This window comes from Etheostoma cragini, chromosome 4, assembly GCF_013103735.1.
Source record: "Etheostoma cragini isolate CJK2018 chromosome 4, CSU_Ecrag_1.0, whole genome shotgun sequence".
NCBI classification, from domain to species: Eukaryota; Metazoa; Chordata; class Actinopteri; order Perciformes; family Percidae; genus Etheostoma; species Etheostoma cragini.
The window spans coordinates 30,362,330-30,385,712 of NC_048410.1; the positions used below are offsets into that span (position 1 = coordinate 30,362,330).

A 23,383-nucleotide genomic window follows, 5' to 3' on the forward strand; every position below is an offset into this window, starting at 1 on the left:
CCTTTTAACAGCTAGGGTTTTCCTCTTTCTACTGTAGTTATTCACCCATTCAGGCTCTTATACATGAGGTTAGATTGTGGTATTATTGGGACCTTTTACAGGTCTTCATGTAGGTCAGCTTGAGTATTTAATAATAGTATTTATCATAATGTGTGAAATGATGTGACAATGTGAAAGGGACTGCCCGTGGTACACATACATTAACAAGGTTGGATACAGATGCTGTTTGAACGTTTCATTTTATCTTAAGAAAACGTGAACATGTTGGGGCTTATGAAATCATTTCATGAAAACACATCAAATTCAATTAATCGGAGATTATGTAACTTTAGCTGGCCACCGTCTCCACAAGTGGCAGGTGAGGATAAAAATCAACAATCATAAAGACAGAAAACTCACTTATATCAGCTACATAGCTATATCTCTCTAAAGTTTGGTCAAACCAGCGGGGGGGGGGTTGACTGCATGCGGTTGAGCGCGGACGCCTTTCATTGCTCAGGAATTCAACCTTGCCTTGATGCCTAATTAAGTCCAGTTAATTCAATGTATACGTTGGAGTGGAAACAGATTACTTAATTATTCTATCAAATGTGCAAAAATAGTGGAAAATTGGAACGTCTTACCATCACAAATTCCTAAAACCTAAGGTGATATGTTCAAATCTGTTCTTTGGTCCAACCAACACCAGTACAGAAAAGCAGCACATCCTCATGTTTTAGAGGCTCCAATCAGAGTGTTTGGGCTTGAAATATACCATCAGTTATTAAAAATAGTTGCTGTTTATGTTTCTGCAGTGGTGGACGAAGTACTAATTTCTAATGCTACAGTGTAGAAATACTACATGTAAAAGTCCCACATTCAGTAATTTATTTAAGTGAAGGTACAACTTTCTTAGCATCAAAATATACGCTTAAAGTACCAAAAGAAAAGTACTAGTCATTTCAGAATGTATATTAAATCATTGGATTATAATCATTGGTGCATTAATGTGTTCATCACTTTAATGTTGCAGCATGTAAAGATGAAGCTGATTTTAAATACTTTGTATACTGCTGGTAGTAGAATTTTAACAAGAGATCAATAAAGTTATATAATAAAACAAATTGCACCATACATTTGTATAATCAACCAATACATTTTACTCTTGAGTACAATATAAAGTGTCAGGAAGTAGAAGTACTCAGATAAAGTGGCAGTACTTCATGTTGGTCCCCAGCAGAGAGTTTCTGTACCTGGTTAACTGGCTTCCTCCTCGGGGGGGCTTTACCTTGTCTATGAAGGTTGCGAAGCGGTTGTTGAGGCTCTTGATCTGCTCCTTCTCGTGGGACCGGCTCATGGACAGGCTGGGGTCGATCTCCAGGTTCAGGGGGGCCAGCAGGCTCTTGTTGACCGACAGGGCGGCCAGCGGGGACCCGAGGCCGGGGTGGGGCCCGTTGGCCCCTGCGTACAGAGAGCTGCTGCTCAGGGAGATGCCACTGAAACCCCCCTGACCCGGACTGAAGACGCTCAGCCTCCTGGACCCGCTGCTGCTCCGGACCGAGTTGCTGGAGCTGATTCTCTTGGTGCGACTCAGACTCATGGTGGAGGCAGAGGTGGTGGTAGGAGGCAGGAATGAAAGGGAGAGTGAGAGGTGGTTAGACACAAAGATGGAGGGGTAAGAGAAGCAGATGAGAGGCTGAGACAGACGGAATGGAAAACAGACAGCTAGAGAAGAAAGAGATGGGGAAAAGAGAGAGAAGAAAAAAGACGTTGAAAATAAAATGCAGGTTATTAAGAAGATGCAAGAAAACAGGCAGAGGTGAGAACAACTGAGTCAACGAGACACAATGAAAGTGAAGCAGGCAGGTGATAATGTCAGACCACAGTGAGACGTCTCAGGTGTCTCGGGATCTTTTAAACCTTTTAAACCTCCCCCGGGTGGAGGGAGTTGATGGAGGAGGAGAGAAGCTGGAGCACCACAGGGATGTGGTGTCAGATATCTAGAGTTTCAGACTTTCTGAGGGGGAATGTCAATAAGTCACTGTTCTTTTTCACAAACAAGGGATGGAGGATGGTTTTATGCTAAAAAACGACAAAAAGGTCTTTACCTTCCCAAAGGAAACATCTAATCCATAAAACAACAGTAAACTCCACTGGCTTCCTTTTTGGGAAAGATAAGTCTGCTGCTACTCCGATTTCAGCCCCAGGCTGGGTAACCATGCCAACCGATCGGTGTGTGTGGTTTTATGGGAGCATTGTTTGGGTCCTGATAACATCTTACTGTGTTACATCACAGTTTAATGCCACAATCTGAATTTATTTAACCCTTGTGTGGTCTTACCATCAAAATGGAAAATCAACACTTTTGTAGTTTTTCTCTCAATTTCTGTCACTTTTTTGACGTATTCAACACTACGTAACACTAACTTATTAACTTTAGTTTTACAGTTATTTATGGAATTTATGGTCAATAAACCTCATTTATAGGATATTATACCTAAAGTTTGAGTTAGAAAAATAAGAATTAGGAATTATTGAGACTAAAATCAAAGGAATGGATGTTGATGATAATCACAGACTGGAATATGTCAACTTTTACTCAATACTATTTCAAAAACACTTCAATTTGTTTTACAATGCTAAATTGAAGAAGACGCCCCAAAATGAATGAAAGTAGAGATCTTTACTGAGCGTTGTGTGCAATCAATCATGTTATTTTGGGGACTTAAAAAGAACATTGATATAGGACAACATGAAATAAAAGTTATTTTGTTTTTACTTTACTCTACATCTCGTTCCGAGTCATGTGCGTAACCAGAAATGAAGTAGTGTCTAAACAGAACTTTGTAGTTTTGGTTTCTCAACGTAACCACACTGCGACCGTTTCAAACCGTGACCTGTTCTTGATTAACATTAACTTAATTTAACATTTCCACATCCAGCATTTATAGAACTACATTTGTGTCCACCTGTTGAATGTTCTCCTCTCCGGAATTCTCTTTTTTTTTTGCTCTCCTCCAACTCCTGATCTCTGTCTCTTTGGCTGCTGAATGCTGCTCTCTGACTGGCTGCTGCAGCTGAGCAGAGAGTGGAAAGTAGCTTTTTACTTCCTCTGCTGTGATGAGAAGGAACCGTGTAGACCATTTAACTAAAGGTAAGAGCTGGAAGAAGCTTAAAGCTCCGTAGAGTGGCTTATCTGTGGGATCATCACTACCGGTAGTCATGTGATCCAAATACCTACTCTAGCCGCTTTAACACTAGCCTTGACAGAATGAGTGTAAGAGGATGGGGGGGGGGGGGACTCCGCTGTCACGTCCTCCATCATAATATCCAGAATATCACTCTGTACGGCGTCAAAGCATAAAGACTGATCAGCTGATCTAACTGTCTGCTGATGAAGATGCAGTAGAAAGCTCAGGAAACACAAGTCCACAGACTCTGAGCTGATATTTATTTATTTTTGTCAAATTAAGTAATTTTTGGCATATACAGTACATTTTATAGCACATTTGTATACGTCTTCAAAAAGACTCACAGAATTATTTTGTAAGGTTGTAAAGACAGGTTTTTATAAGAAATAAAAATTGTATTTTTTCCGAAAATAGTTCAACAATTACCTTTTTAAAATTGATTACACTTAAATCTACTTCGCCCTCGTTAACAAAACTAAATCTATGAATTTCAATATGTATAGACTGTATATATATAATTCCATTTTATATATTTTACATTCTGGACAGAAGATGTCTCCTATTTCATAATAAAGTTAATTCTCTGTGTCGTTGAGGAAGTTTCCATCAAGCTCAAACATCTGAGCGAAGAAATCAGATTTGCATAAAATCTTTTACATATAAGGAAAAGTTAAACAGTAAAACAAAACAAGCTTTTTGCAGTTCACCAAGAAATTCCAGATCACAGCCATGTAAAAGCTGGTCTTGTGTACAAATAATGAAGTTAGAGTAAGAAATAAAATATACAGTGAGATTCCTTGTAATCTTCTGTAATCTGTCAACCTTTTTGGTTTTTATGTAAGTTCTAAAGATTCATCTTAATAGTGGTGGAGCCCTGTCCTTGTCAGCCAGACAGATTCTAAGAACAGGACGGGGATGGCTGAAAGATCTCTAAAGTGTGTTCCTTTGTCATTTGTTTGAACGTCTTCTCTTTGCGGGTGTTTCTGAGGACGGCCCACTCTTCGTTTTTGGTCTCGTAGTCTCCTTCTTCTCTGCTCCTGTTAGTGTTCAAGAGACATTAACAGAACAAAACTGAAATGTGTGGTTGATCCAGTCAGTGTTGAAACAATTCCTTAAAGCTCAGTGGGACTGGAACTCTGCTGAAGCTATAATTAACTTCTTCTGGCACAAAAAGAACTCTGGATTTTGTTTTCCATCACTTTAATTGAAATTGCTTAGCAGCCAGTATGGACAGGAGTGGTCTCGCTTTGTCAGACCCTCCTCCAAGGTGCTCTGAAGGAGGGTCTGGCTACTCCACATAGCATTCAGGGATGGGAGGAAAACATGCTCTGGTTAAATGACATTTCTTTAAACCAATCAGAATCACAATGGGCGGTGCTGAACTTGGCAGAGAGACCTTGGTCTGAGGACCACGTCACCATAGTCCTCAGAAATCCACCAAGTTTCCAAATTCCAACACAAAGAAAACGGAAGGAAACAGAAAATACATGCATCCGATTGGGATTGGTCAAACTGAATTGATCTTTAAGTTCCACTCTGAAGCATAAATACAGTAGATACAGTATGTGTCACTGATGTCAATTAATCAAAATACCTTTCTTCTGAGCCGTCTTCCTTTGTCCCGGTGCTTTCTGTTTCTGACGGGTCTTCAGCTCCACCTCCACTGGGTAGTGGTCGCTGATACTCAGAGCCTGGGAAACCAGGGACAGTTTAAATAGTGACAATAGGAGTGTTCTCCTTTAAAAACAGTAAGCTGTCCATTGGTTGAACACAAACAGTAGCCTCACTTCTTTATCCGTCAGGTTAAACGCTGTCTGGAAGTTGAAGGCCTTGGCCGAGCGGGGGACGATGGCGTCCAGCATGGTCTGGCCGTACACCACGATCCTGTTGGCAGGAGGGGCATCAGGATATTTAAAATATTAAACAGGAAAATTGGCTTAGATAGTACTGTAGCACTAAGATGTTCATTACCTGTCGTAAGTGTTGTCATTACAGTTACTAGAGGTCGTGTCGACATCCTCGCCTATCAACCAATGATAGGGAGCCGAGGAGATACGGATCTTATCCTTCTTCTTCTTAGAGAGATAACGGCCATCTGCATTAAAGTCCCCCAAAATCATAATGTTCTGCAAAAGAACACAACCAAAACTTCATGTTAATCATACTGTAGGCATCCAAAGATGTGACAATACAGTTCTAAAGATGCCAATCTGCTAGCTGCCTGTCCCCTGATAACACTGTAAAAAACATCTCCTCACTATCTGCTAGCTGCTGTCCCCTGAACACACTGTAAAAAACATCTCCTCACTATCTGCTAGCTGCCTGTCCCCTGAACACACTGTAAAAAACATCTCCTCACTATCTGCTAGCTTCAGTGTTGAAGTAACAGTTGGAATAAGATGACCTCAGTGTCAGGCAGTAAATTTCAGAGTTATGAAGGCAACTTTCTAACATATTTGCATTTGTTTGGCACTTTCTATCAGGGTCAAACAATCAAACCTACATCAGTTTTCCACTTCTTCCTGATATCATCGACCACATCATGCAGCTCGTCCAGCTCCTTCAGCGAGTCATCTGGTTTGGTGTGGACTGGGATCAGGACCAGGTCTGTCACCACTGGAATACACCGGTACAGTATACTAACACTTAGACCCATTTAGACTAAAAGTACATACTTATAGAAACATACAGTATGTAACCCATACCCGTAGAAGGACAACTGAAGCGCAGGACGAAGGGTTCTCGGGCGAAGGCGTCCACATCTCCATCTTGATTATCTTCATACTGGTAACAAGCTTCCAGTTTCACATCAGCCTCCCTGAGACACACCCACATAGACATTCACATAAGACATACGTGTGTTTGTATGCATGCTGCACAGGCTGTAAAAATAATGGATAAAGCTTCCAGGTCTGAAAAAGTGAAGCCAATGCTGAAGTGCCATAAAGCTGCATTCTATCTCATTTCCAGCAGGGGGAGACTCCACTGGCTCCGAGGGTGAAGGGTGTTTCTATAGAGGACTATGGGGAAATAATCCTAATTCTCATTTGATTTATTAACTCAGTGAACATTTTCATAACGTGTTTATGGTCTCAACCGCTAGTTTCAAGTCTTCTTAAATACAGCAGGCTGTTTATTTAGTAAATTATGGTTCTATTTATTTTAAAATAGACAATAAAGCAGGTGTTAATTCAGGGGTGTGGCTACGCGCTGACCTGTCAATCAGGACAGAATCTTAGCAATGCTAACCATGGCCGAACGTGCTTTTGGGTGTTGTCCGTGTTTTTATCTCAAACTTTGACAATCTCACTGTGTTTTCACTTCATCAAAGTGAATTAGAAAATTTTGGTTGCCTATGAACCTCTTCTTCAGGTTTCTGCCAACTAAACTGGCTACCTACCGCTAGCATTAGCTTGTAACTTAAGGAAAAGTTGCACTGCCACCTGCAAATGAATGGCGGCTGTACCTGGATGTCTGTGCTTCCCTGCCCGTAACTCTTGCTTCAGAAGGGTTCAAAAAACATTGATGGCAACGGCCAAAAACTCAAAGCATAAAAACCGCAGCCCACTAACCAAGGAGTGCCGTCACCGCAGCTACAGTCTATGGTGCTACATGAACCTCTTTCTGGTGCTGCATGCTGCATGTACCACAAGCTGCTTGGTAAACCCATTTGTTTCCATCACAACAAGCTTTAATTGGAGAGTGCTGGTTCACCTGAGCGGTCTTACCTGTAGAAGCAAACAAAGCGCTCCTTGTAGGTGTCTCGTCCCAGCTGGCTGCTGGCCTTCATGGAGTATGGACTGTTCCTGTTGGAGCTGGGGGAAACAGAAACCTCTTGAAACGTAAGTTCCAAGACTTGTTAGCGTCTACAGGTGTCTCTATAGAGCCCCCCCCCCCCCCCCCCACATGTTTCTCTATAGAGCCCCCCTACAGCTCCTATGTTTCCTTGTGTCCCACGACCACCATTCAACTCAAAAAAAGTCCTATACCCATTCCAATGACTCAGAGGCTGTTCAGTTAAGGTACATTAAAAAATGGCATAGTTCCTCTTTGAACCAACCAGATTTTGCCAAAATCTGTATTATAATCTGCATTCTAACTTAAATGTGTTCTACTTCATGCTGCTGTCAGCAACACATCAACCTATCATGCACCATGTTTATAAAGCTGTAGTGATTAGGTTCTGTCTCCCCCATGAGGAATTCTACGTAATGACAACGACACTGTCAGCACATCCACATGATGCAAGCCTTCCGTGACAGCACACCACCCCCTCCCCTCCCCAGTAGCTAGTAGCCAAGGAGTACAGTGAGGATGAAGAGCACATGACGGACTATTCAGAAGAGGTCTTTATCTCCACTACGTAGAGTTTCTGGGTGCGAAAGACGACACGATCTCCTGAACACAGCTTACTGAGAAATACAGATGTGACGAAGGCTTGAATCTAACAGACGTCCATTGATACAACGTTACACACTAAAGCTTTAATGTATTTCACTTGTAAATGAAGTCTCTCCCAGTTGAAGTGTGTTACATGTAAGAAATATAACTCACGGGTTGTTGTTGAGTTCTTTCAGTAACTTCTCCATGGCTTTCCCGCTCTTATCCATCACCTCCAGTATCACCGCCACACTGTACCGAGACACGATCTACAGGAAACACAGCCACAGTCAGCATGTTGAAACACAACACACTGCACTCTGTGTTGGTATTATCGTCCATATGCTCTGGATGGAATCAGAATGAAGGACTTACATTGGTAAGGTGTGTAACGACCGTCTTGTCTGTGACCTTTTTTATTCCCAGGTTTTTGGCGTTGAAGGCTGCGATCTTCATTTTGACTTCAGATGAGGTCTTAGAGGACGAATGAACTAAATAAGTAGGGACAGAAAATGTGGAACAGAAATTGCGGTGAATGAAAAGTGTGAAACCGAGAAAGAAGCTCTGGAGCATAAACAGCAGCAGGGGGAAAACAGCGTGGAGGGAAACATTCTTTGGGGTCCAGATCTGCTCTCTGGGTCCAAGAACTCTCTGAAGATCAACATTTACATCGAGGTTTCCTACTGTTACATCACGGCTAAAACAATGGCTTCTGGGAGTAACTACAGGGGGGACTAACGCGAAGGAAATCAACATGCCTGTCTGCAGCGGGGGTGTGGCGGGTCTGCTACATGTGATGCCCATGTCCTCCAGGACTATTACCCTGAACGAGTCGACCAACAACAGAGTAAGTGTATTCATTTGGGGCGGCTCATGTCAGAGGTTTACATTATAGGATTGTTTTATTATAACATAAGCAGCACTATAATATTGCAGACAGTTGAACTTTGGGGGAAATTATTATAACTATGTTTTATCTATAATAATGAGTTGTATTGTATGAGATGTTGACATATGTTTTGTACAAAATGTTTTGAGATGTCTAGTAGCCTAACTGCAGTAGTAGCAGTAACAGACCAGTATTTCCCTCTGATATGTAGGAGTGTAAAGTACATGTAGGCCTGCAGTGGTACGCATAAAATATACACAAAAAAACACGCAAAAACTTTGTCAACCATCAGGACTCCCACAGTCGAAATGCTTCATATATTACACAATCATTAATGTTACACTTTAGAAATAATAAACATATGTTTGCATCCCGTTAATGTTGCTGTGATGTCATCAGTGACTGTAAACAGGGTGCCACAGTCCTCAGACAGTCCTTTAGTTTTAGATGAAGTTAGACAGACTTTAGAGTTCAGGTTTTAGTAAGAGCAGGAGTTCCAGAGCTTTACAACAGAAGGTTTTAGTCCATAATAATTATTAACAAACATAAGAATAACTCACCCGTTAGAATGAAATACGCAAAGCTGTTCCTGAACCTCCAAACAGACTGCACTGTGCACAACAGATAAGACAGGAAGTGGCTCTGTGTTGGCCACAACGCGCACGCACACGCTCGCGCGCACACACACACCCACACACACACCCACACACACACACACACACACACACACACACACACACACACACACACACACACACACACACACAGTATGCAAACGACTACCAGAGACGTTAAGCGAAACACGGGAGACGCCAAAGGATGTAACTACTATATTAACCCTTTAATCTTAAAACATCCCACGTCACCTCTAAATTGAATGTATTTATTATTCAGTCTTCTGCGATGGGTTCACGGCCCATATTCATCTTAATAAAATAAGTATCCGTCAGCAGTACTTACTTCCTCGTTTATTCCTGCATGCACAATTTGATGTATTTTGGGTGGGCGCGGTCTGCCCTCAGGCCGTGAGCCCCCCCCGGTCTCAGATACAGGTGGTTCAGACACACCTCGAGAGAAGAAAAGAAAAACAAAAGCTGTGTGTGGGAGGAGTGTTGAGCCCTGAGCCATGCCTGGAGACATGGAAGAGGACAGACTGGGACAGCACATTCTCTCCAGAGAGAACATTTAAGAAAATCTATAAATGGCAAAATATGAATTCACTTGTCCCGGGTAGGACAGCTTTCCCGGTGTAACAGAGGGAATGGGGAATGATATCTAATAAGAAATATCATTTAGTCTGTGTTGTGTGGTTGAGACATGATGAGATGGTTAGAGAAGAGGAAACAGGAAGAATGAACTCTGACACACAGGAAGTTCCTCTGCCACACATCTGCCAAACAAAGCCAAGGAGGGGGGGGGGGGGGGGGGGGGGGGGGGGTACTCAAACTGTTCAGAGGAACAGTTTCAACTTTATGCTACTTGGTTATTTTTACCTTCTGCTTCTTCAGACTTCTACTCTACAGCATTTCATATTCTAGTTTTTACTTTGTTTTTGTTTTCAAGCCTATGAAATATATGAAATATAATGGATTATTAAAGATATAACCAGTGGCTTTCACTAGCAGTGACTTCCACGGGGTCGCCTCTCTATAAACCACACAGGGCTGAAACATGTTGAGGTAACTGATCCAGATTTAGCATTCTACTCGTTTATAACTATATGAAATTATGTTTTTCAATATATACATTTAATATATGTTTGACATACAGTATGTGTGACATTTTCAATGACAAAATAAGCCCAAAAAATACAGTTTTGTGAGTGGTTTATTTTAGATAAAGCTGATGAGCATTGTGAGTAAATACATAATAATATTGTATGTGTAAGATCTGGCATGCATCTGTAATTTGTGATGAGCCATCAGGACGTTCTTCTTCTTCTTCTTCTTCTAACGTCCTGTTAGAGGTTCATTTACCACCAAGGGACACAAAGAGGAAACAGGATGTGGAGTCGTGACCATAGACGTAGAAGAACCAAAGCGACGCCGTAGACCTCCACGGAGACACGTGACGTCTATGAGCAGCTCTGACCAATCAGTAAACGGTACAGTAAGTTCAAGCAAAACATGTTTTATTCATTTACACTTTGGACACCTCTAGTGGAATGTAGCATGCACATGTGGATCACAGCCAAGGAGGACCAAGGAATTGTGTTTGGCATTCACCATATCAAACTATTTAGTACTCCTTTCTACCAAATGACTGGTCCCTGAGACTGAGGGTCCGTCTCCTCCACGGTGTGTGTCGTGGAGACATTCCATCCAAACTGGCTGTACTCCTCAACATGATGTTGAACCGATTTGGGAGGACTGAAGTCTTCAGCAAAATTAAACAAGAATTATTTTTGTATTGATTATTTGTACTAATTGGTTTTGAAGCTCAGTATGTAGCACAACTGCAGTAGTAGGCTACTGTTTCCAGTAAATACCCACATCCGAATAGTCTCACTTTCCCCCTCAGCTCTACAGAGGTCTAACCAGCATCTCATGGTATAGTTTGGGTTCAAAACCACTTTGTTGTTCAGGTTCCCTTTCAGCGCCCTTCCAGCGTTGTTAGTGATGGTTTAGAGAGCAGCTGGTGACCGGGGGGAGCGTTTAGCAGCTAAAGAGACAGACACTAGTACTATACAGATACTAATTTAAGTGTCTGTAACTCTTAATTTACAATTGTACACACTTCACCCATTTTGATGCAGATCCAGGGGCAGATTACATTTTTCTAAATATTTTTTTTAAATTAAGAGATTTACGTTAGTGACACTTATTACAAGGCCAGGGCAAAAACTTAATTATGATTGGTCAATCACGGCAGTCCACAGACTGTTATTATTATTAAGAACTAGAGATTCTCTATAGCTTTAGAAGACTAGAGGCGTATGAAACGGTACACACTTCCTGTCTCCTAAATGGGCGTGGCCTCATCTGAAGTTTTTTTTTACATTCTGTGCAAACGTTGTGTGGCCAGATAACTTGTGTATGAGTAGTCGTGTAATGAGCAGAGTACTGCAGAGCGAGCCCGTCCTTTTTGTGAATTAGACCCCCGACAGGCTGATGCATGCAGGACCCCCATGTGAAGGACTGGCTCCCTCTACGTAGTCAGTTTCCACTCGCAGTGATTACCTGTAGAAGTAGACTAACTTCTCCCTGTGGGTTCTTCGCCCCAGAGAGTCACTGCATTCCACTGGGTCTGGTTGCTATGGCATCCTCATTTGGCACCATGATCCGGCCAAAAAGCATTCCTATGAGCGGGAAGATTTGAGCCACCAGAAACAAGAGCAGAAAGGCTCCAGCTGATGGTTTGATCTGATCCTGGAATCATCAGGCCACATGTCATTGTCTTTATTATTAATGAATACATTTGCGTCTTATTATGCCGGAAATATCCAGTGGAAAAGAAGTTTAATAAATGATGTGGACATAATTATATCTAGAAACAAAACCTTTTCAGGAACAGATATGCAACTTCTGTTCAACTTATTGTTTGGTTTTATTTTAGGCTAGGCTACGTCTCTTCTCATTTTCCTCTTAATACGCGTACTTGTGCACAACAGTTCTCTTAAAATACTGTAGTTAAGCGTATAGTACTGCAAATACAAATGACAATCAAGTCTTTCTCAGACTGTCCCCAGACTCGCACGTAGCCCCCCCCCCCCAGTCTTCCTTTTAAGGCACAACCCAAAGAACGAGAACTCCTCAGCAAACAGCTGCAGGCATCAACCCTCGTACCGTCTGACAGTTTCTTCACAAAGAATAACGTGAAAGCACATCTTTAATCTTTGTGTTTACCGGACCACTAGCAGACTAAGAAGGGTCAGCCCTAAAATTTAACATAATCAATACTACTTAACACCCAATCAATTGGCCTTTATTTCAAAATAAGAGCACACTGTAACCCCAGATAACTCCATGATTAACAAATCAATCTTCAAACTGCTTTTAAATAACCACAGCAACACAACACCATTTTAACATTATAGTTATTTAATTACACAAATATGATAAACACATCCATGGTTTTCTGTTCTCACAATTAGAAGAAAAACAAAAACTCATCTAAACTTTGCCTCATTCTTAGTTGTCTTGGCAACGTATTGATTTATTCAGGTTGCCATAGAAATGTAATGGCTGTTTACTGAACTGCCAAGCAGCCTCGTACTCATCAATAGATTACCAAATAAATCATTTACTTATTTTATGTAAATTTACCAGCTGAAGTTGGGGACGTCTTTGTCTCACTGTGAGAACACAGGGACTAGTTTACCGCCGAGCAGGGACACAACATGACATAGAATGAGGAGAACAGCTTTCTAGTAGCACGTCAGGGCTTTGGGCTCGATACAAAGCTCGGTTAGCAGGACTCTGCTCATCTGCTGGTGAAGGTGGAATGTTTTAGGAGCAAAGCATCATGGGACAGGATGGAGGGCCAGTGTCAGGTGTACTAACTTGTGTTTGGACCAACATTAACACACATGTAGAAACTCGATGGAGTGCATCTGATAAAAATAATGATCAGTCATGTTTGCATTTTCAGAGATTCTCAATCATTCAACTGGAAAGGTTTTCTTCACCTCTGATCAAATTTGGATCATTTATCCCGGACACACTGCAGCTGAACTCCTTTAACTCCTAACGTCATCATCAGTAGCCGAGCTCAAGCCCAATCAAAATTGCTCAATCACTGTCCGGCGTGTGTATTAACGCTTAATTCATCTTTGAAGAGTGGGGTCATCCTTTCAGAGCCAGGGGTCAGTGTGTGTGTGTGTGTGTGTGTGTCACTGCTCATTCTGCTGTGTGTCTGTGATGGAGGAGACGGCGCCCTGGCCCTTGCTGACATCACTGATACACGCCCATTGTCCGTCCATCGACTCCTTCCACAGCGTCACCTGTAACAAGCACACGGATATTTGATGCATCCATTTTGAGAAATACATCAGGAAAAAATAATCAGGTATACGGAGGAAAACAATCCTCCTAATCCAGAATCCCATTTACATTAGGGGGAAAACAAACACGAGGCACAGGTCCAGTACACGTGCCTGTATTACCCTGCGTACCTTGTTGTCTCCTCCTGAAACAGCCAGGATGTTCCCAGTGATAGACCAGCTGACGTGCCAAACAACATCACTGAATTTATGGAGCAGTTTGGCCGTCCAGGTGTTGCCTGCTGGGTCGTCACACGTCCAGATGAACACGCGTCCGTCCTGAAAGAAGGTGCAAAGGAAACCAGATTATCCCCAACTCTGGCGGTATGGGACCAAGCAGATAGTGTTTGGTTCGGTTCATCAGCTGCATGTACACGTTTATTTCATAATAACTACAATGGCCAAAGAGGTTTAACGCAGCCCTCCGAGATGTTCTGGGGGTTGGATTTTCAGCTTCACCTTTAATCATGCACAATTTGAGAGATTACTACACTGGCTCCACCTTGTGGTAAAGATTAAAAAAAGAACACCAAGTTGAACATCTGGCACAAAAATCAATTCTTCATTTAGTTTTTCTAAATAACCTGCTGATAATAATTCATACTTTGATTGTTTAGACGTGTTGGACACATATAACGCCTTTAATCCCAATAATTCTCACCTGGGAGCAGCTGGCGATGGTGCTGGTGGGAAGGCCAATAGAAGGAGCCCAGCCGACGTCTCTCACCCAATCACTGTGAGCCTCCAGCTTCTGGTCCTCCTTCCACTGACCGTCCTCCTCTCTGGAGGCAAGAAGAGACGATCAGTGACAGTTACGTAAGACATAAACCGTCAGACATAAACCATAGAAGAATAGAAATAGATAGGAAGCGTATTGAACCATGACGTACTTCCAGAGTTTGACCAGGTTGTCGCAGCCTCCCGAGACAAAGCGTTTGACGTAGTTTGGTTTCTGACCCGACGGCTGATCAATCAGGCTGCCGGGAACTACAGCAGGAGCCCAACTCACCGCGTTACAGCCAATCTGCAGGAGAAGAACTAGGGATTTAATAAAGAGACACATCTGAAACTCCACACAAGAACACCAGCATGGCTGAGTAAAGAACAGCATGATGAGCAGAGTTAGGTAGACACCTAAAACATTCTAGGCAGCATGTCATCTGGTAACAGAAATATTAGTTCTGCAGTAATAGTGTCTCAAACTCACAGTGTGTGCGTTGCTGATCTTCTTGACGTCCCACTGCTGATCCCCAGTAAATGTGAGAAGGGAAATGGCCCCGTCTGAGCTGCCGCAGGCCAGGATCAGACCAAAGTCATAGGGACCCCAGCAGACAGAGTTCACTGCGGAGACACAGAGGTAGATGTACAACACGACCAAAGTCTCAAGGAACACCAACGCACTCTGTGACCAGAACACGGCAGTCTGAAATGGATTTTACTGGTTGGAGGGAGAGGAATGAACAATCAAAAGGCTAAAATTGAATATATAAAAAAAACTAGAGACTCCAAGACATGGATCATTCACAGATTTTACTGGAGGAGACAGACACCCAACACACACTGACAAATCTAAGTTACATACACAGCAACTTCTACAATGTTTTTTCCCCTGGACGCACAGCAGAGCTACCGACCTGATGACTCGTGTCCACAGTATTCATACATCTTGTCCCAGGCTCCGTTCTCCTCCTTCCAGATGATGACTTTACGGTCGTAGGAACAGGAAGCCAGAATGTTGCCGAACATCGGGTGAGCCCACGCTATCTGCCACACGGGACCCTCGTGGCTACACAAATACAGAGACCCGGGTTTAGTTCAGATGCATGGTGAACTCTAAGTGTATTTAACTAATGATGTACTGTATAATACAAATTAGTCAATAATAGAAGGACAAGCTCACATGGGGTATCAGTCTTTTTAAAGATTAAAGAACAAATGGACCCACGGTCTCTTACCCTCGGAGGTCTGCTACTAAGATCTGCCCTCCATTTTTGACATCGAAGATCTTTACGGTGCGATCAGAGGAGCAGGTAGCGAGTCGGGTACCGTAGTAGTCCATCTGGGCATCGTGCTGAGACAGACACAACAAGACATCAAGACCTAAAGTGAGAACATTCTTCTTCTTATCTCTCGTCATTTTATATTTTCAGAAGAGGGACAGTTTCAAAAGTTATATCAACAAAAGAATCTATGACTGCAACATGCTAATGGAGGCAGACGGCGCTTTGACAGGAAGACCCGTTGAATAGTTCCTGGTGTCAACCAGCAGTCCTCTGATGGGCTCTTTAAATGGAGTAAGACCGTTCCCTGAACGAAAGCCAGCAGACCAAAACATGTGGCTGGAAATCCCAACGTTGTCATGACGGTGAGGATTAAAATGGTGGAATGTAACTAAGTACATTTACTCAAGAAAAGTACTAGATTAGAAATTTGAGATTCTTTTACTGTACTTCAGTCTTTTCTGTTTTCATGCTTTTCCTTTCCAACATTCCTAGCAGGAAAAATGAATACTTCAACATGCAAACATGCAACATGTACACATTTAGCTACGTTCCTGCTGTTTTCTATGAGGAATACACCCTGTCTCTTTAGCTAGCGTTAGCTTCAGTTATCAGCTAGCCTTAGTTAGGCTAAATGAAAAAGCAATACTTACGATCATGTCCTCGTGAGAGGTGTCCACCGTGTTGATAACGGAAACCTGTAATTCACAAACAGATAAATCAGCATTTATATGACACAGAAATATTGATGTTATTGCTTTAAGGGTTAGCTGTCTAGCATTAGCCTGTCTGCTATCGAGCTAGCTACCTTGGCACGTCAGCAACTAACGGTCAACGTTAAACACTAAAGCCGGCTAACAGCTTCCCCTGCCGCGTTAACGAGACGCAGTTCCACTCACCATGACTCAAGCTGAAGCTGACAACGCTGCAGAAAAGTATTCCTGGTTTGGTTCTGATTTAATAAACCAGGTTCAACAACTACTCCGACGTGGCAACAAGCACAGAAGCCGCTTCCCACACGGGGTCCGACAACTGTTTCACCCGACGGGAACTGGCAAGCGGGCAAACAAATGGTTCCACATACCAAACCGTCAATTTGCATTAGATAGCTAGCTGTAAATAAAAATGAAATGAATAAACAAAGTGTTGTAAATGGTAAATTAAGACTTTAAATGTTAAACAAAGACTGCCAAAAACTCCTAAAACGGAAAACGGATCATCGTTTAGCTAAGGGGAAGACGAAACTGTAACTCTGTTCTCTGGCTCTCTAACGGGCTCTGACTAGGTTGCAGGACTCCATGTATCCACACGGTGGCGCCATAACCCCGAAACACTGTCCCCTCCGTATCTATTTTTATCTGAACCCACCGAGTGTCAAGTTCTCCGCCGGCTCGCTCCCCGGTGTTACCTCTCTCTGTCCCCGCCAGACTCGCCATGTTGTCGGGTTAAATCTGTCGAGCAGTTTTCTCTTTTAACCGTTTTCCTAGCGCCGCTGACAGCTGTCCCAGTACCAAGATGTCGAGTGTTTCTTACCACATCTCCAACTTGTTGGAGAAAATGACATCCACTGACAAAGATTTTAGGTAAGCCAGAGTTAATGGACAGCTCGCGTGTCCCACAGTGAGATGACACTTTTCATGTGTCTGTCATTTTACTTTTTTCAAGAGAGATAAATGTAATCTCACTGAAAGTCTACTCTGAACTAATATAATATATACACTATTATTATTATAAGTGTGTCAACGTGTGTGGTGAGATAAGCAGTGGTGGAAGAAGTACTTTAACTGAAGTACAAGGAGTAGGCTAATACTACAGTGTAAACATACTCCAATACAAGTAAAGTCCTGCATTCAAACGTTTACTTCATTAAAAGTACAAACGTTTTAGCATTAGAATATACTTAAAGAACCAACAGTGAATGGAGGTCTACTAAGTCTTTATGCAGGAAAGAATATGTCATATTTTCATATTAGAACTATTGAAGCATTAATGTGTTCATCACTTTAACGTTGCAACTTTGCAGCTTTATATTCTGTTGGGTAGTTTAGAATTTCCAATAGATTCTTAATTATAATACATCAGAGTTGATTAGTCAGTTATTTTTAGTATCATGTCATATTAAATCTGAAAAGTGGAAATCAGATAAATGTAGTGGAATCAAAAGTACAATATTTGCCTCTAAATTGTAGAGGAGAAGAAGTATAAAATAGTGTAAAATTGAGATGCTAAAGAAAGGTCCAAGTACCTTTAAATGGTACTTAAGTACAGTACTTAGTTACGTTCTACTGCTGGAGTACCTATGCCTGGAAACAACACCCTGATAATCCAGATTTCACTCAAATGATCACCTTCATCCATTGATGAGTCTTTCTTTACTTATCTGCTCTTGGTTGGGAACTTAATGTCATAACAACATCAAATCAGGCGTTTCAATGAGTTTATAATGTGTTTAAAGGCAGTTTAGTTATTTTTAGCCAGGTAGTTTAGATGTGTTTGCGGCTTTGTAATTACTTTAAATCCGTTCTGTATCTCCACCTGTGTGTGTGTGTGTGTGTGTGTGTGTGTGCTGTGGTAAACACCAGGTTCATGGCCACTAACGACCTGATGCTGGAGCTCCAGAAGGACAGCATGAAGCTGGACGAGGACAGCGAGAGGAAGGTGGTGACCATGCTGCTCAAACTGCTGGAGGACAAGAACGGGGAGGTGCAGAACCTGGCGGTGAAGTGGTAAGAACCCGTCGGGCTGCGAGCAGCCTCCGTGTCCGGTGGGGCACTAATGTCATTCATTTATCCTGACCTTTTTCACTTGTTGATTTCGATTCAGCGTGAGGGGGGGTTTGATCACTGCGTTTTCACATGAAATGAATTTGTCATTCATGCAGAATATTTCAAAGCAAATTTCACGTTATTATGTAAAGAACTTATGGATATTCATCGTTTGGAGATGGTAAAAAATGTTTAGAAGCAATACAAAAATAACCAAGTTACTAGTTCAGAAAAACAATGGATCTAAGAAACCCTATCTATATTACGTGTATAATGATACTGTAATACTGCATGTCTGTCATCTATCATCTCAGGGGACAGTGTCCTGACTCGTGTCCCTCCCTAACTGTCTCTCTCAAACGTTACCATCAACTTGTTACATCATATGAATGGAGACAATGATCCCTTCTAAGCTTATTTTACTGAGGCAAGAAAATCATTATTTGCTGCAGGTGTGGTCCCTGATGCTACCCAATCAGTAAATGGATGATTATTATTATTAATATTCTCAATCGAGGCTCTTTAAAACGATTCGTTATCAATCTCAGTTGTGGAAACATCATATTTTCTGTTCTGGCAAAGTAAAAATAAAAATTACAGATACAGAAACCATCGATTTAAGATACAGTACCTATTTAATCTGTAGCAATGCCTAATTCTCTGTAAGAACCACAACACTGTCAGCTTGTCCACATGATACAAGCCTTCCGTGACCCCCGAAGTTATGGTGCCAAATACAACCAAAACGAAGTTAGAGATATAAGTTTATGATTTGGGGGTGTATTTATTCTGAACTCTGCGACATGGCTGTAATGTTCTGATGAGGACGATTGATGTTTTAGCCTGGCCCCGCTGGTGAGCAAGGTGAAGGAGCCTCAGGTGGAGACGATGGTGGACACGCTGTGTTCTAACATGGTGTCAGACAAGGAGCAGCTGAGGGACATTTCCAGCATGGGACTGAAGACCGTGATTGCTGAGCTGCCGCTGTCATCAGCAGGTGAGGGCTGAAATACTCTCCTCAGCGTCAGCTTCCTCTTATTATACACATGGGGGGGGGGGTGGGACCTGCTTCTGATGCCAGCTTTCCATCTCACATCAGAGATGCTGCTGGGCTTAAACTTTTAAAGAAATACAAGTATGGATGGATGTTTTAGGTGTGTTACTCTAGAGCAGCACATGGAGAAGACTAACATGTGTAGTAGATGTCTGAACAGAACAGTCAGAGCTAACCTTAAGTATGTGTGATTTTCCCTTTGTGACATTTTTAGTTTTTGTTGGTTGCCAGATCTATGTCTTGTTTTAAATGCCCCCCTGGGTTCTGGTGTTTGTGTGGGTTGCCAGGTTTGAGCCTGACAGTCAGTGTGTGTAAGAAGATTACCTCCCAGCTGATTGGTGCCATGGGGAAACAAGAAGACGTCTCAGTTCAGTTGGAGGCCCTGGACATCTTGTCGGACATGTTGGGAAGGTAACAACTGAACAAGGTCAAACATAAATCAAGCACCGTAGCCATGGATGTACGGTTAGAGCTGCTATCAGGGCCATACGACCAAAAGTCAGATGTTGCAAAGGAACTCTTAACTCTCTGTTTTGGCAACGTTTAGGTACCAGACCATCATCAGGCAAATTACATTACATGTCATTTAGCTGACGCTTTTATCCAAAGTGAATTACAAATGCTACACATGTCAGAGGTTGCACACCTCTGGACAACGAGGCGTTAAGTGTCTGGCTCAGGGACACATTGGTTGCAGTGGGAATCAAACCCAGAACTCCCTCACCAAAGGCATGTGTCACCACCTGCACATGGTGTTACATACTGAGAAGCCTGCGGCAATCACCAACTCCCACATGAAATAAGGCCTTCAATCCTATTTCCATTGTGATGGAAACAGACATTCATTGATTCAAATTTTGACATAGACTGATCAAAAAAAAAAAAATGATATCTCTAAAATGACACAAACTAGTTGTTTGCTCGGATATTCAGCCACTGATCAACAGCGTGTCACGATGATAGGAGCTCAGATTGAGAGAAGAAGAAGTCCGAGGTGATGTCAGTGTTGATTGTTGTTGGGTTTTATTGATTTTATTAAACTTTGATATTTGGCTCTGCAGGCTGAGCGGTGCCCTGGTCAGTCTCCACAGCTCCCTGCTCTCCAGCCTGCTCCCCCAGGTACCACACTGACACTACACACATCGACGTGTTGGATCTCTTCTGGTACACAGGACCCAGACGAGTAGTCGCAGCAGCAGGAATTATAAAGTGTTAAAATAGTAATTACAGTTTGTAAGTCTGTATTTTTTACATACAGAAATAATAAACGGTAACCAACTAAGTCACTGTTAAATATTGATTAACTGTAACACTTCATGGTGAAAGTTTATTTTTTATTAATTAAGTCATGAATTACACTCACAAACATCGGATTTATAAATGACATATTGTTTGTAATCTCTGTTGCTGTTTTAAGATTATTAGTTGAGTAATATTAACATGTTTATTAAACTATATTGATAGCTAATATACAGTAGATTATGAGTGATAGACTATACAGTGTGTTTGTGAATGGATGAATAAATCATGAAGGAACATTTTAATGCAAAACGCATGCACAGTATACACAGTTTTTTATTCTTTTCTTTTCAGCCACATATTGTGCTATATTTAATTTGAATGTATTTTACATGTGATTGTGTTACCCATCCATCTATCTTTCCTCCTGTCTGTGTGTGTGTGTGTGTGTGTGTTCATTCGTTCCCTCCCTCTTCCCGTGCTGCCGGTCAGTTAACGAGCCCCAGGATGGCGGTCAGGAAGCGCTCCATCCTGGCTCTCGGCCACCTGGTGCCCTGCTGTAGCCCCGCCCTCTTCTCCCAGCTGACTGAACACCTGCTGACGGAGTTGGCCAAGGGCCCGCCCACTTCTATGACCAGGACGTACATCCAGTGCCTAGCAACCATCAGTCGTCAGGGCGGCCATCGAGTCGGTGAGCTCTGTAGCTGTGTTCATGTCTGGTTACCTGTCTCTACATAGAGCAGTCCAGGTCCCTCACCGTCTGTTCTCTCTCAGGGACTTGGTTGATTGGTTGAGTGGTGGTTTGGATGTTTTAAAGGTCCCATGGTTGGAGAATTTCACATTATGGGGTTTTTTAACATTAAAATGAGTTCCCCATCCTACCTATGGGACCTTTAGTGTTTATTTACAAGACCAGGACACTGCAGATTTACTGAACTGCACATTCATTTGGTTTGTCTTTTATTCTTTCGTGTGTGTGCGCGTGTGCGTGCGCGTGTGTGTGTGTGTTCTGTAGGTGAACATTTAGAGAAGCTGATCCCGATGGTGGTGAAGTTTACCTCTGTGGAGGACGACGAGCTGAGAGAGTATTGTTTCCAGGCCTTTGAAGCCTTCATACGAAGGTACACACACACACACACACACACACACACACACACACACACACACACACACACACACACACACACACAAATTGTCCTTTATGTTGTGTCCATTGATTGACAGGTGTCCAAAGGAGATGTCCCCCCATGTTGCCACGGTAACACAGCTTTGTCTCAAGTTCATGACCTATGACCCAAACTACAACGATGATGACGAGGATCAGCAGGAAGACGACAGCATGGACGTCGAGGACGTGCTGGATGAAGGTTTGTGTGTCTTTGCTTTCAGTTGTCTTCTTCTTTAGTTCATCAATATGTTTTGTGCTCATGTTCTAATGTTACTACTTTGTTGTACTACTTGTTGTACTAAGTATGTAAGTATTAACAGTAAGATGTACTTAAAGATGTGATGTGTCTGTGATTAGTGTGTGTGTTCGAGGTTCCTGCTGTGTGTATTTCAGGGTGTTCATGTTAACTCCTGTATATGCGGTCGGCTAGTTTAATCTCCAGCCATGCACCAGATTCTAGAAGATCATCACATGTTGGTAGCGTTGCTGTCCTGTGAGAACCACGTGTCTCTAAAGTCAGCCCTGTCTCCAGCTGATCCAAGAGGCTTTTTAAAGACTTTAGTTAGCTTAAGAAGGAGGAGAGTAAAGGAACACTTCACAAATGTAATGGAGTAAAAGTATATTGTGGAGTGCAGGTATAAAATGGCAAAAAATGGAAATACTCAGGTAAAGTGCCTCACATTTGTACTTCCAAAGTCTTCTGATAAATACTTCTATATAATTAATAACTATAAATGAGTTAAAGCGTGTTTCCCCCTGCACCTTTAAGGAGACGCAGAGATGAGGCTGATGGTCCTAACTGCTGTCAGTCTTGTGATCTGAAAAGTACCTGAAGCTACCAGACAAATTTAGTGGAGTAAAAAGTACAATATTTACCTCTGAGATGTACAAGTAAAAAGTATCACACAGTGGAAATACTCAAGTAATGTACAGGTACCTTAAATATGTACTTAAGTAAAGTTCTTGAGTAAATGAATGTTTTACATTCCACCGCTGTATTTGTCCAGTCTTACGCATCCCGTTCAGGGACGCCACGTTGAGACTGATTCTCATTGAATTGGTTTATTTTTTAGTTAGTGTCCGTTATCCTAATTACTTCTTATGACTTCACATTTGCTGAAGCTGTCTACTTCCAGTGTTAAACACCGACCATCTCCTCCCACGGCTTCAGAGTCAGACGATGAGTACAGTGACGACGACGATATGAGCTGGAAGGTGCGGCGCTCCTCCATCAAGTGTCTGCAGGCGTTGATCCTCACGCGCCGCGACCTCCTCCTCTCCTTCTACTCCTCCATCTGCCCCGCTCTGCTGGCCCGGTTCAAAGAGCGCGAGGAGAACGTGAGGGCGGACGTCTTCGCTGCCTTTTCAACGCTGCTGAGACAAACACGAGTGGGATCCAGTCACCACGGCAACGGCAAGGCCGGCTCAGACTCGGCGCTGAGCAGCGAGAAAGAGCCAGTCGTCGCCATGCTGGAGACACAGGTGGAGAAGGATGTTACTACCAGGACACATTCACTCCCAGAATGCAATGGGGTTCCAGTAGCTTTTACAGTGGATTTAGTTTACAATCTGCTAAAAAAATTAAATTGTAACTTCAAAGGCTGCAAAAACCTAATGATCCTTAAGAAAAACATTTCCAGTAAATAAGTAATAAAAAAGTTAACAAAAACTCAAATAGAAAATGCATGATGATGATGATGATGATGATGTGTGTGTGTGTCTGTGTCTGTGTCTGTG

The 23,383-nt window shown here is 42.4% G+C and overlaps 4 protein-coding genes across 8 annotated transcripts in view; 1 reads left to right on the forward strand and 3 right to left on the reverse strand.

The window, feature by feature from the left end:
* The window catches only part of si:dkey-222f2.1 (keratin, type II cytoskeletal 8), a 9,539-nt gene extending 7,665 nt beyond the window's left edge, over positions 1–1,874 (reverse strand). Inside the window, exon 1 of the mRNA XM_034869596.1 lies at positions 1,268–1,874. Coding sequence (XP_034725487.1) covers positions 1,268–1,579 — 312 coding nt within the window. The 5' untranslated portion in view covers positions 1,580–1,874. The remainder of the gene's footprint in view (positions 1–1,267) is intronic.
* Positions 1,875–3,999: 2,125 nt separating this feature from the next.
* On the reverse strand, positions 4,000–9,233 carry dnase1l4.2 (deoxyribonuclease 1 like 4, tandem duplicate 2). 4 transcript variants are annotated; one of them, XM_034869600.1, is made up of 10 exons: positions 9,000–9,233; positions 7,926–8,041; positions 7,725–7,819; positions 6,899–6,985; positions 5,876–5,988; positions 5,674–5,786; positions 5,142–5,296; positions 4,958–5,054; positions 4,765–4,861; positions 4,000–4,207 (listed from the first exon to the last, which is right to left on the reverse strand). In XM_034869600.1, exons 2-10 carry the CDS (start codon positions 8,004–8,006, stop codon positions 4,119–4,121), a joined length of 927 nt encoding a protein of 308 aa, XP_034725491.1. In that variant the 5' UTR covers positions 8,007–8,041; positions 9,000–9,233; the 3' UTR covers positions 4,000–4,118. The 4 variants fall into 4 exon arrangements, with proteins under 4 accessions (XP_034725491.1, XP_034725490.1, XP_034725488.1 ...); XM_034869599.1 differs by lacking the exon at positions 9,000–9,233 and having other exon boundaries at positions 7,731–7,819; positions 7,926–8,139; XM_034869597.1 differs by lacking the exon at positions 9,000–9,233 and having other exon boundaries at positions 6,899–6,988; positions 7,728–7,819; positions 7,926–8,139.
* Positions 9,234–12,460: 3,227 nt separating this feature from the next.
* Positions 12,461–23,383, reverse strand: part of sec13 (SEC13 homolog, nuclear pore and COPII coat complex component) — a 19,009-nt gene continuing 8,086 nt past the window's right edge. The window contains exons 2-10 of one of the 2 annotated variants that reach the window (XM_034869602.1): positions 18,087–18,090; positions 16,074–16,118; positions 15,376–15,491; positions 15,055–15,206; positions 14,628–14,761; positions 14,311–14,444; positions 14,082–14,202; positions 13,553–13,699; positions 12,461–13,381 (exon numbers count right to left, since the gene is read on the reverse strand). In XM_034869602.1, coding sequence (XP_034725493.1) covers positions 13,271–13,381; positions 13,553–13,699; positions 14,082–14,202; positions 14,311–14,444; positions 14,628–14,761; positions 15,055–15,206; positions 15,376–15,491; positions 16,074–16,118; positions 18,087–18,089 — 963 coding nt within the window. In that variant the 5' untranslated portion in view covers position 18,090 and the 3' untranslated portion in view covers positions 12,461–13,270. Of the gene's footprint in view, positions 13,382–13,552; positions 13,700–14,081; positions 14,203–14,310; positions 14,445–14,627; positions 14,762–15,054; positions 15,207–15,375; positions 15,492–16,073; positions 16,119–16,319; positions 16,543–18,086; positions 18,091–23,383 lie in introns of those variants that run through there. The other variant, XM_034869601.1, reaches the window with a different exon arrangement.
* Positions 16,738–23,383, forward strand: part of cand2 (cullin-associated and neddylation-dissociated 2 (putative)) — a 19,433-nt gene continuing 12,787 nt past the window's right edge. The window contains exons 1-9 of the mRNA XM_034869595.1: positions 16,738–17,003; positions 18,003–18,146; positions 19,028–19,182; positions 19,527–19,650; positions 20,301–20,358; positions 20,971–21,169; positions 21,494–21,599; positions 21,703–21,845; positions 22,818–23,128. Coding sequence (XP_034725486.1) covers positions 16,936–17,003; positions 18,003–18,146; positions 19,028–19,182; positions 19,527–19,650; positions 20,301–20,358; positions 20,971–21,169; positions 21,494–21,599; positions 21,703–21,845; positions 22,818–23,128 — 1,308 coding nt within the window. The 5' untranslated portion in view covers positions 16,738–16,935. The remainder of the gene's footprint in view (positions 17,004–18,002; positions 18,147–19,027; positions 19,183–19,526; positions 19,651–20,300; positions 20,359–20,970; positions 21,170–21,493; positions 21,600–21,702; positions 21,846–22,817; positions 23,129–23,383) is intronic.